This window comes from Hyposmocoma kahamanoa, unplaced genomic scaffold (genome assembly GCF_003589595.1).
Source record: "Hyposmocoma kahamanoa isolate Upper Pololo Valley unplaced genomic scaffold, ASM358959v1 185, whole genome shotgun sequence".
Taxonomy (NCBI): domain Eukaryota; kingdom Metazoa; phylum Arthropoda; class Insecta; order Lepidoptera; family Cosmopterigidae; genus Hyposmocoma; species Hyposmocoma kahamanoa.
In genome coordinates this window covers 2,876,331-2,888,254 of record NW_020653715.1, presented here as the reverse complement: position 1 = coordinate 2,888,254, position 11,924 = coordinate 2,876,331, and the positions used below count along the sequence as shown (strand labels likewise).

Here is an 11,924-nt window from a genome sequence, read left to right as displayed (position 1 = left end):
TAATGTCATGTGTGCGGGTGCGGCGTATGCAAATGGATCATGCCCACGATTTTGGGCAGAAATGGGTTAAAATCTGGCGCTTTGGCTAAAAATCCGGTTAAAACCGTCCGGGTTGATTGGGTTCTGACCCCGAAGGCTGTCGATGCATTCCGGAGGTTGCCGGCTCGGTAGCCCAAAGCTTGCTGCAGCTGTTTTTGTAGCTACGACTATTACAATTGTAATTTCAACTACAATGTCATAACATTAAAGTACCTAGCGTCGGGAATAGTAAAATTACGCGTAACTAGCATTTGATTACGAGTTTCCATTTCGGTAATTTAGTAGCCAAATCTAATCCGCAAAAATTTCGTGACAAGGAAATTAGCGTGATTTACGGGAATCTATTGTTATCAGTTCGTAGACAACATAATATAATGCTTACTGTGCAAGAATGAAAGCCGTAGGTACAGAAATAACAAAGTAATAACGTTAAATCCCTCTACTGAAATTTGGTTTAGTGGAGATACGCGTCTTTTACCAATACTACATATGCAGATTTGCACTATCCCCGACGCTATAGTACAATTCATTACCTAAAAATTCCCGCCGTCCGGTAGACCTAAAGCACCATTATTATACTATTAGAGGTACAGGTTTTTCTACTCCAGTTTTGTTAATTTGAGCAAAGGCAGAACTCAGAGTTCCAATAGCCACGATCCCGAGTACCTTCGCCACCTCAGGAGTCCGAAATGACATTTTCCAGAAATAACGTTTGCACGAATTTTCATAACCTCGAAAGTAATTTTGAGAGGAAAATGTTTTTTTCTTTTAAACCTAACCTAACCGAGCCTAATCGTGTCTTAGCGATAAACATCCAATATATCCCGAAAAAACAAAATTTCGGTGTAATGAAAATTCGAAAAACATTATTTCGGAAACAAAAATTCGAGTTTGTGATAGGTATCATAAAACCGGAAGCTAGTATCGTATTGAGCAACTGAGATCAGACAACGTGCGGAACGCCGGTTCTCATATTTCGCGGAAGTTGGATACCAAGAACCTTCACCGCGTTAGAGATTTATTAAAATGTATTTATAAATGAGTGTGTATGTAATAGGACATAGACATTGTGCACTAAGGACGGCAAATAAGAAATTACTAACGCGGGTCCATTAGAAGCCCAAAGCCGAAGGCTGAGGGCTTTTAATAACTCGAGTTTTGTATTTATTTACCGTCCGTGACACATACAAAGTTTTTCATCACATTTGCGGGGAAATAAATACAATGTTTATTTCTTGTATGAATAAATATAGTTCACAACACAACAATTATGGAGTTTGTGTTTTTATTTATTGGTACTGTTTTTTCCATTGGAAAAGGCAAAGGCACTAATGCGTCATACAGCCAAGACTGAGAGTAATCTCTTTCTTGTATTCCATTACAAGAATTAAATGTCTTCGATAGTGCTTCGTACGAAATAATATAAAATTGGATAACATTCTTGATTTTTCAGGAGATCTGGTAAAGAAAGCGGATTGTTTTCAGGGGTTTTGTATAGGGTTTTATCTACAGATGGCCAACCAGCTATTCTTCCATAGATAATACAAATCGAACTAAAATGTTGTAAAACGCATACAGCCATGATGGATTGTAAAAAAATCCTAAACTTTGAAAATAATTGAAATCAATTAAAATAAATTCTTAATAATAAGTATTTCAGTAGTATGTGATTGAACGGCAATAAAATTTCTGTTTAGATAACATTCTATGCGAATGTTTTAATTTTGAATTAAGTAATATCCTTGCTTGAACTTGAACCTGACCTATTTAAGGAAATACGTCGTGCTACAAACAAAAAAAACTCCTTACCGACCATGGCTGTAAAAAAAGGCCCGAGGGTTTTATTTGGAGCATTACACAGGGACTCGAAACGACCTCTTAAATGAGAAATAACCGTTGTCTAACAGAGCTAGCGCTCCTCATTGCCTATTGACATCAAAATTCGTGTAGTTGAGGAGGTAGATAATTCATTAGTTCTATAATTCCGTAATAAAGCAGTTTTCTGAATCTGACTATGCAGCCTGTGGAAAGAATCTAGATTACTCTTTATGGGCTTACCACATTGTTAGCCGTACAGAATTGGCACAAAATTGTAATTCGAGTACCGTTAAATCGATTTATTTACCTATCGGATAAGTCAATATAAATGCAACATCAGTTAGACGCGTATTGGAAAGAACAGTTCGGTGACCTTCTATAACAGTAGCTTATCTCAAAAGTGTCTAAGGGTGTCTTCAATTTAGACGATTGTAGAAGCGCAGCTGCAGCGCCACAGTCGCGCCACAGACGCGCCACTTTTGCAGACCTTTAGTAGCATTAGGGTTCGTCCAGGGAAGTACTGCCACCTTACCTATTTCTACCGCCAAGCAGTAATGTGAGCATTACTGCGTTCTGGTTTGGAAGGGTAAGGGTGCTGGTGTGTCTACCTATGTCTCTGAGTGACGGGCGCAGTGGCAGTGCCTCTAAGATCTTTGCGATTTAAAGCTCTGAGTGGCACTGCAACTGTCATGGATAGACGTGTCGCTTACCACCAGACACACGACTTGTTCTCCCGTCACTTGGCATTATAAAAAAAGACCGGAGGCCTGAGTGTAAATGTGCAATCATGCAAAACTTAACTGCCGCGTTTGCGTTAAGATTTTTATTTAGATGTTAATGATATATTTAAAAGGTTTAAATAAAAACCTTTGCACAAACGCGGTAGTTAAGTTTGAATGATTACAAATGTATACTCAGGTCTCTCTAGGGCTAGCACGACAAGACGCGACTTGCGCGAGAGCGACATAAGGCGTGGGAGAGTAATTCTCGCATAGAGATGCGAGAATTACTCTCGCGCAAGTCGCGCCCAGTTGTGCTAGTCTTACTGGTCTGCAAAAGTGGCGCGCGCGTCAAAGTCACGCCGCGCGTCATGAGTACGCTCACCAGCTGCAATCGGTGTTTGTGTACAGATTATATATACAAAAATAATTTTGATGGAATTGTAGGACTTACTTTGGACGATAAATCAGCAATAATTTCGTTCTTCTCATCAATTTGTCGTTCCCTCTCCAAAGCGCGTCTCGCGTGGGCAGCGATCGAGTCTCTCACTCTGGACCCTTCGAGCGTTGCGTACGCGGCGACTGCGTCTGCGCAGGCAGCGGCTAAGGCTCCGCGGCGCAGGGTCTCGCCTTCCTCACCGTCCAGGGAGGTCAGTGATAAGTCGGAGTGGAGACCTGGGGAAGAAAAAAGGTGTTTAAATATTCTCTTGCTGTACTGGACTAAATAAAAAAAAAGAACAGTTATTTGTTCTTGTATTGGAACCTGAACAAGCGAGGATTGGACCACGAGCGAAGCGAGTGATTCAAAAATAGAATCCTGAGCGTAGCCAGGGGTTCTAGCCACGAGACGCAAAACAACTTTGCTGCCGAGCGAAACACACAACTTTTCACCTCACTATAGCACGGAAAATGGTAGATAAATAAACACAGTTGAACTATAACAATTCAGTTTTATTCATTCATACATTTAAAATAATTTAGTAAACAAAATTAGTTATCGTTGTCAATTTAAAGTCTATTGTTGACTATATAAGAATAAAATAAACCAACGTATTTATATTACATAATAATGTACACGACAAATCAACAAACAAAACAACAAAAGTTGAACGTGTCATTATGTTTTTTTTTTCATCGAATTAGCTGCACCACATTCCATCGCCAAGTTCGAATTTCAAAAACCTTGTCCCCACTCCAGCGTGGAAAAAACGCTTTTGCGCGCAGATTTCTTATGAAAAAGAAGCCTATTCGAGGTGAAAAAGAATTTTTTTCAGCATAATATTTATTATATTATATTGTTTACTGCCTGTATTATTGCCGAGAGGGGGAGCCAGGAGTGCTATGGCAGCACAGGACTAACCTAGTTTGGACTCCTGTCTCCCACATCTAAGCTCTATGTTATATCTATATTTTGTACATCTTGAATGATAATAAGTGATCGGTTAACGGAAAGTGGGTAAAATTCAATAATCCGGATTCAACCTCTAATTTTCCACTCTTAGAGCAGGAATATTTTTTCAAATTTGTTTTGGACCATTACTGACCTACACACACGAACATCAAGTACAACGCAATCGGTTTAAAAAACGTACAAAAAAATACAGTCAAACTCAAAACGTCCTCCTTTTTCGAAGTCGGTTAATAAGCAGAAATAATAAACTAATTACGTGGTGTAATCGCATTGAAATTTGAAACAAAAAAATATGTTCCCATGAAATCTATAACATATAACTGGAGCATGCAAAATATGTTAAACATTGTTATATCACATGTTATGTTGTATGACACGAACAATGCGCCATTAAACTTTGATTGATTCACATAACAGGCACTTTAGTACATAACACTTCCGAAATATTCTCACACGAATTTGATTGAATCACCAAATTGAATAAACAGATAGATTACGTGAATCATTCTGTACATTCTTGACGACTTATGGCTTCTCAGATGATTATCAATAATTTGTTGTCTTTTTGTGGTTTTTATTATAAATATTAAATAACATCACATACGTTGCTCTGATCCCAAAGTAAGTAACTAAAGCACTTGTGTTATGGAAACCGGAAACAACGACGGCACCACAAACGCCCCGACTCAAGACAATCTAGAAAAGCTAGTTTTCTACACTGACAATGTGCAATCTGACAAACAAACCACATATGCAGACTCTAAAATATAACTAGAGAAATAACTTTTTTTGGTGGTGGTGGGTCAATAAACCTAAAATATTTGAACACCCTGCCTGTTACATCCTCAAAAAGATTATACAAAATTCTCTTACAACTTTGCCATCAGTGAGCGATATCAAAAAACTGCGATTCCTTTGACGTCGTCTCTCTACTTCATCTTCACGTATTTTTTTGTCCGAGCTCCTCAACAACTAACAGTATTCACGATTTTTTTACACAAACGATACCGCTCGATCTATTGGTTTTATGTCAGTTCTACGATGAAAACAATGTCAAAATACGACACGGAAGTTGTCATTCGGAGTAAAGTATCCGCAACTACTTGTGTCAAATCACGATCTTTGACTCGTCGTTACTTCCGGGTCCGGTACGAAGCTAAAACGATGATCGCTGCTTCATATTTCCTATGACGTGTTGAGGTTATGATGTCCGACACACGTGTCAAAAACCTGTCAAAATGGCTTTTCGTAGTAGCTTTATCAACGTCAGATGTCGGACACTCATATAAATCACGTGTTTCATTCCGCAATCGTTCCACAATCGGGCACATAACGCGTTTCATAGTAAGAAATTATTAAAGTGAAGGACATACGCAGCTACGTGTATCGGATTTTACTTTTGGGAGTAGACACTCAGCTTCAATGTGGCTACCGTTGCAACGTTGACGTAGATTCCAAGTCCAATCGGATCGAAGGTATTTTTCTTTGTTTATTCGAAATTTGTATCAAAAATAATCGAACTAGAGGTGTGTTTTGAAAAAAAAAAAGATGAATATGATGGTAGTAAAAAAATCGTGATATTCAATATAAAAAATAAAATAATAAAGTATTTTTTTATACATAGTCAAATTAGTTAGTAGCAGTAGAGCTCCTTGTGAAAGAACTCGTCCAGGGAAGTATTGTCACCTTACCTATTTCTACCGCCAAGAAGTAATATGTTCCAGTATCTAATGATAAGGGTACTGGTGAAACTAGGTGGACCATTTGAACAAATGGACCGATCGGGAAAGTAGACGAAATAGGAAATAGACGGATCGGGAATATGGACCATGAAAGTAGACGAGTAGTCACTTTTATATCACTATAGGGAAAATAAAGGTAATAAATTTTGTTGGTGTATCGAATTTTGAAATGTCGTGACAGACATTTTCCCTTACGACAATTAACTATTAGACTGCTGTTGTAACATAACTTGTTATACATAGTTTCATTATTGTTTTGAATTTTTATTTTTAATGTATTTTCCTAATTTAATGAATTCGTTACATAATTACTCATAATTTCATACTATGACATGTTCCTTGATTCCCGGTAAAATCAATTTGGAAAAACGAACTGGTCTAAATTTGTTCCGGTCTCGGGTGTTCTCAGTAGTACTCCGCAGTTAATTCCTGGCTCGGGTATTCATGATACCGGGAATTCCAGTTTGAGGCCCGAGTAATTGGCGTGGTTGTTTGGTACATTATTATTATTATAGTTACGTTCAAACATAATGGTTATTGTTTAAATTGTAATGAAAATCAATCCGGCTAAGTGGTATATTCATAGAGTATATAACCAGAAATAGAGACGAAATGTAATTTCATTTGTTTGAAAACTATTCTGCCAAATCATAACGGTGACAACTGCGCTCCGATTGGCTAGCCCGAATTCGAAACTTCAATATGACCAGTTTAACTTGAGCTTTGCTATAATGAACGAAAAAGTGGAAATTACATATTTAATATTTTATTACCGATGAAACGTGATTCCGTTTGTTTTGTAATTAGATGTTTTGCTGTTTTTTCCACACCACCGAATAGAACAGCTCCCCATAGTTAGAGATATTATCTTTATTACAATAAATACAGAATATTTTTGGAATATACGGAGACGTACACACAGGTCAGTTGATGGCGCTGTACTATTTCAGCTTTCTAATTTATGATTTCATTGCAAACAAGAGTTGATATTTAAAAGTATATTTGTATATACTTTGTCCATTTGCCTGATAAGTTGCCAGGGATGGACGGCCTTTTTTTCGTTTCTATTTCTGGTTATATACTCAATGGGTATATTAAACCTATATCATGGACCAATAATAACTCAAGAGGACTGCTCATCGCGATACGAGAAAGCGTAGTCGGGTATTTAGTACCCATTGGTACACCAGATGTCGCGACGAGTACCAAATAGCTATTTTTGTAAGTAATTTGTTTTACATTGACAAGCTCCAATTTATCAAAGCTACTCTAATTTCTAGTGATAACAAACAAATCAACTAGATTGCACTTATTTCAAAGATTTTATGGATACTGCCGGCTGTTCTTTTATTTTGTTTAGGATTAGCGCCATCTACACATACTAGCAAGCGGTGATTTATAAATTAGTTTGTAACACACAATGCCATCTATTGACACGCATATTTGTTAATCAGAAAATAATTTTATTGGTTTTAGTTTCATGGTTAATACTTGAATAATATTAAAGGGAAGAAAACTGACTTCTCATACTTAATATTATAGAGGAATTATTTGATATCTACGGTCACATATATAACCTAAACTACTTCCAGGGTATCGATCAGCGATATTTAGGTATAAGACGGGATTGTGACCTTTTTCACAGTTACGTTTATACGGAGATTAGTTGTCCTGTCAAGTTATTAGTCCAAGATTTCTCTTCCCCTGCAAAGTCTCATTATGTTTAATTCACTTTTGTGCGTACCTCTGGCCTCTTCGAATTTTCGGCGGAATGTATATATCTTGCGTGCGAGTAATAGCTTCAATGTATTGTCCAAGCAGGTTGATATTGACCTTTTTAACCGACTTCAAAAAACGAGGAGGTTCTCAATTCGACTGTATGTTACGTGATAACTCATTTGCATTTGTAAACCGATTTAGATGATTCTTTTTTTGTTGGAAAGAGAGTACGTCACATATGTTACAATTAAAACTTAAGGAAAATGTTCCACCTCTAAGGATGACAAATTAGGGGATGCAACACTAGTGTTGCATCGGTGATACGTCTTACTATTAGTTTATTTTTTGACAAGTAGGTAATTTGTAAAATAAGTTACAAGTTATGTAGTTATAATTTAATGCTCATTAACTTAATCTGTGTCTATCGGAGGATGTGAGGACCTATATTTGGCTCTCCATTATTATTTCAGTTTTTACTCTGTAAGATAGCCGTTGGTCTTCCAATAAGTTAAAAAAAAAATGCCTATACCAATAATACCTATTCGGTGCCGAGTTCTTAGGTTTTTCGCGGTTGCTAAGCATTGGAAATAAATCCGGACCTGTACAAATCATTGACTCTGAGTTTGATTCGTTGACTAATGCTCTGGCCACATAGCGGCGGCCGCGGAAGCGTTCCGGGCGCGGGAATTTTTGTAATGTACGAGTTAATAATAATGTGAATCCTGCCACACTGAAAAGCGCGGCGGCCGCGTGTCAGCCGCGCGTTTCAGTATGGTAGGGTTCATATAAACTCGCACATTACAAAAATTCCCGCGCACGGAACGCTTCCGCGGCTTGTTTACAAAACAAAAATATGCTTCATTACCAATATCTTCCTTCTCTACGGTCGTCATACTTTTATAATAGTCTGAACGATCCAAAGCTTTTTAACGTCCATGAACAATGAATGTCTAGGCAACGATGTCTTCCTTATTGAGCCGTGATGTAGCGTGGACAATATCAAATTGTTTCGTTATATGGGAAAGTGGCGATGTTGTAGAGAAAGTTGTTCTTTATTTTTTAAGAACTTTAAACAATGTTTAAGCGGATCATTACTAAGATCCGTTTTAAAGTGAAAGTTATTTACAATAATTGTAGACAACTTTTGTAGATTACTCACAGATGGCGCTACAGCAGCAAAAAGTTGTTAAGGACCAAAAAATAAAGATCTACAACAAGCACGTAGAAAAGGTCGAAGGTCCGCTGATTTGTTTCGTAGCTCAGTTTGGAGAGCGTAATCTATGTATGTCCTCAATTTTACTAATATTCTTTCCAAAGAGATTAATTCAACACTTTGACAGTTACGCAGAATCAACCAAAGCCATTTGAGGTTTTATCGGCTCTTAGCAATAAAAATGGTATGTACAGTTAGGTTACCTATCAGCAGTCCGAAATTACATTTTCCAGAAACAACGTTTGGTCGAAATTTCACAACCCCGAAAGTAATTTTGAGTGGAAAATGTTTTTTTTTTCTTTTAAACCTAACTTAATCTAACCTAACCGAACCTAATCGTGTCTTTGCGATAAACAGTCAACATATTCTGAAAGAACAACTGTTTCGTTATAATTCGGGTGTAATGAAAATTCGAACAAACGTTACTTCGGACAAAAAAATTTCGACTTTGCGATAGGTTACCGTACAGTCAACAGCACATCAAGCTATACACTCCAGTGTAACCGAACAAGATCCGTCAACATAAACTTGATGTATGTGCAGCCATCTGTACTTATGCAATTAATGAACAAACCAAGCTACCTGTATTTATTAATTGGGTTATTTAGTAACGATACCTTACTTGAGATAAGTTCGTGACTCTACGAAGACTACATAATATTGCACAACCTTTTTAAAATGAACTCACAATTTGGTTACATTTACTCCAAATACTAAACACTTTGTTCGCGAATGTCACCTTTATGAAATATTTTTAAATTGCAAACATAACTTCGTAGTTCGAAACGCCGTTTAGCTTACATTTTCAGTTAAATAAATCCTAAAACGAACATTTTGATCGTAAATGTCACGTACTAGAGTGCAAAAATAAGTTTGTAACCTGTAAAATCTGTTTCATTTGCATTTTCAATTGTGTAAATCCGTGAAACATTTTCATATTTCTTCCTAAATGTTATTTAAAAAGCTGTTATTCCAGTTACACAAGTAAGTTGGTAGATCGTTACGTTTGCCCGACTTATCCGGATAGCATATTCCATTGCGCAATACGCTCCAATATAATTTTGCGACAGTATGTCGAGCATATTTTTGTTACTCTTGGTTACACTAACTTAGGTTTACTTATCTTCGTACCTATAAACTTAATTTTCTGTCGTTACCGTGCTGCTGTCGTAAAATCTGTACGTCTAGAATAAGGTGGAACTTTATTTTTTTTTTAATATTTATTAATACAAAGATCGAACACTCGAATTCTCGATTCGAACCGACGTCTTCTAGCATACTGTGCCAGACTGTGAATTTCACCAGCACCCTTTACCCTTCGAAATCGAAATGCAGTAACGTTCACATTATTCCTTGGCGGCAAGAGTAGGTAAGGTACGAACCCACCACCTTGAAGAGTAGGTAAGGTACCAACCCTGGACGAACTCTTTAACAGGCACGTGGGACTTGTCAACTTATGTCTCGGGGTGTTTGGTGCAGGGGCAGTGCCCCTCAGATCTTTGTGATTTAAAGCTCTGAGTGGCACTGCAACTGGACAAGCGTGTAGCTTACCAGCAGGCCCGCGACTTGATCGTCCCGTCATTTAGTGTTATAAAAAATATTTACAAAATGTGTTTTATTTTGATTTTTAATTTTTACGTTAATTTTTGTCAGTTGTGCTGCGTTGTTTAAAGTCGATGGGGTTCGCTGTTTCTCAGACCACGTAGAATGTAAAAGTATCTTTTTCGAGTGACCATCTTAGCTCTCAATGTTTTGTTATTATATTAAACTTTATATTAAAATTTATTGTAAGAAAATGAGGTTAAACAAATATTTAATCTCTCTTTTTAACCGCACGGCCAGCAGCAATAGCTATATAAAATAATTTGTACTTCTGTTAGCGGTTTTCAATAAAATAACGGAAACGCACCTAAGCCCCGCGATCACGTTCGCCAAATTCGTTATCCACAAACCCAAGTATTTACCAACAACGTTACACGGTCGTGACGTTCGTGCCAGCCGCTGGCGTGATCAGCCGCCATCATGATGTCATACTATCATTTCTGGTGCTTTTGCATGGGTATATTTCATGTTTTTTTTTTCCGAAAATAAATCTGCATTTCCTGGTATGATTTCATAACACTCGTTCTAGGCTAGATGGGCAGATTTTTTTATGGTTAACTGATTCACATAGTAAGTGGCTCTCGCCGCGTGGAGACATTAGTTATCATTCGATTAAAAATATGTTGTTCAGGTACTGCAATAGTGTACTGAAAAAAAGGGTGGCACAGCCATACACACATAGATAATCACGAATGAGACCCACGAGACGTAAAATTTTTTTTAAATAATTTAAATACTTATTTTTAATTTTATTTTTAACCTGCTTCAAAAAAGGAAGAAGTTCTCAATTCGACTGTTTTTTTTGTATGTATGTTACGTGGTAATTCCGGTGTGTTTTATTTTTATAATTATTTTTTTCTCAGTATTTTGTTTTTTATTTTGTCTGTCTATTGGTCCCATTTAAATTTGAAGGAAACATTAGGAAATAGTCCACCTCTAAGGGTGGCAAACTAGGGTGATGAATCCCGTTTCGCACACTTTCCGGTAACCGAATCATAATCAATAAAACTAGGCAAATAGATGTAATTCTACGAATATTTGAGGCCGGTTTTTTAGTACTCTGAGTAATGAGATTATGATTATTTAACTTTTTTAGTTTAAATAAATACTTAAGTATTTAATATTAGTATATTTAAAAAGATATAATAAATATATCTACATTATAATATCTTTTTAAGTATATATTAAAAATTTGGTTAAGATTGTAATAATAATAAAATTTCATTTATCAAAGTGTAATACTGTACCAATGTGGACCAATGTGGTGTAAGTAACAGTTGCGTAGGCTTTGAAGCGAGTGAGGTAGACAAGCGCAGAAATTCATAGCACAATATCTAAACATTAGCTTTTTAAAAATAAAACATACTCTGTTACTTAAATTTTTATTGAATTGATATTCAATTTTGTTTTTTTGTCAAATTACTCCACTAGTTTGTTATAATTATTAATACCAAGATCGAACACTCAGAAAAAATTCCTCGATCCGGCCGGATTTGAACCGACGTCTTCTAGCAAACCGTGCCAGATGCTGTGTCAACTAAGCCACGCAATGAACCAGCGGACCTCACGAATTTGCCTGTATGCGTCTTGTCGTATTTTTGTATTTGGTTTTGGAGAAATCTATGGAAATATTTCGTCACCCAGTTAGATACCTTTACAGC

General features: G+C 36.8%; 1 protein-coding gene across 1 annotated transcript in view; it reads right to left on the bottom strand.

Annotated features, from left to right (window-relative positions):
- Positions 1–2,787: 2,787 nt before the first annotated feature.
- The window catches only part of LOC113226240 (bicaudal D-related protein homolog), a 164,758-nt gene continuing 155,621 nt past the window's right edge, over positions 2,788–11,924 (bottom strand). Inside the window, exons 6-7 of the mRNA XM_026458801.1 lie at positions 3,031–3,251; positions 2,788–2,964 (exon numbers count right to left, since the gene is read on the bottom strand). Of these exons, the coding sequence (XP_026314586.1) occupies positions 2,788–2,964; positions 3,031–3,251 (398 nt within the window). The remainder of the gene's footprint in view (positions 2,965–3,030; positions 3,252–11,924) is intronic.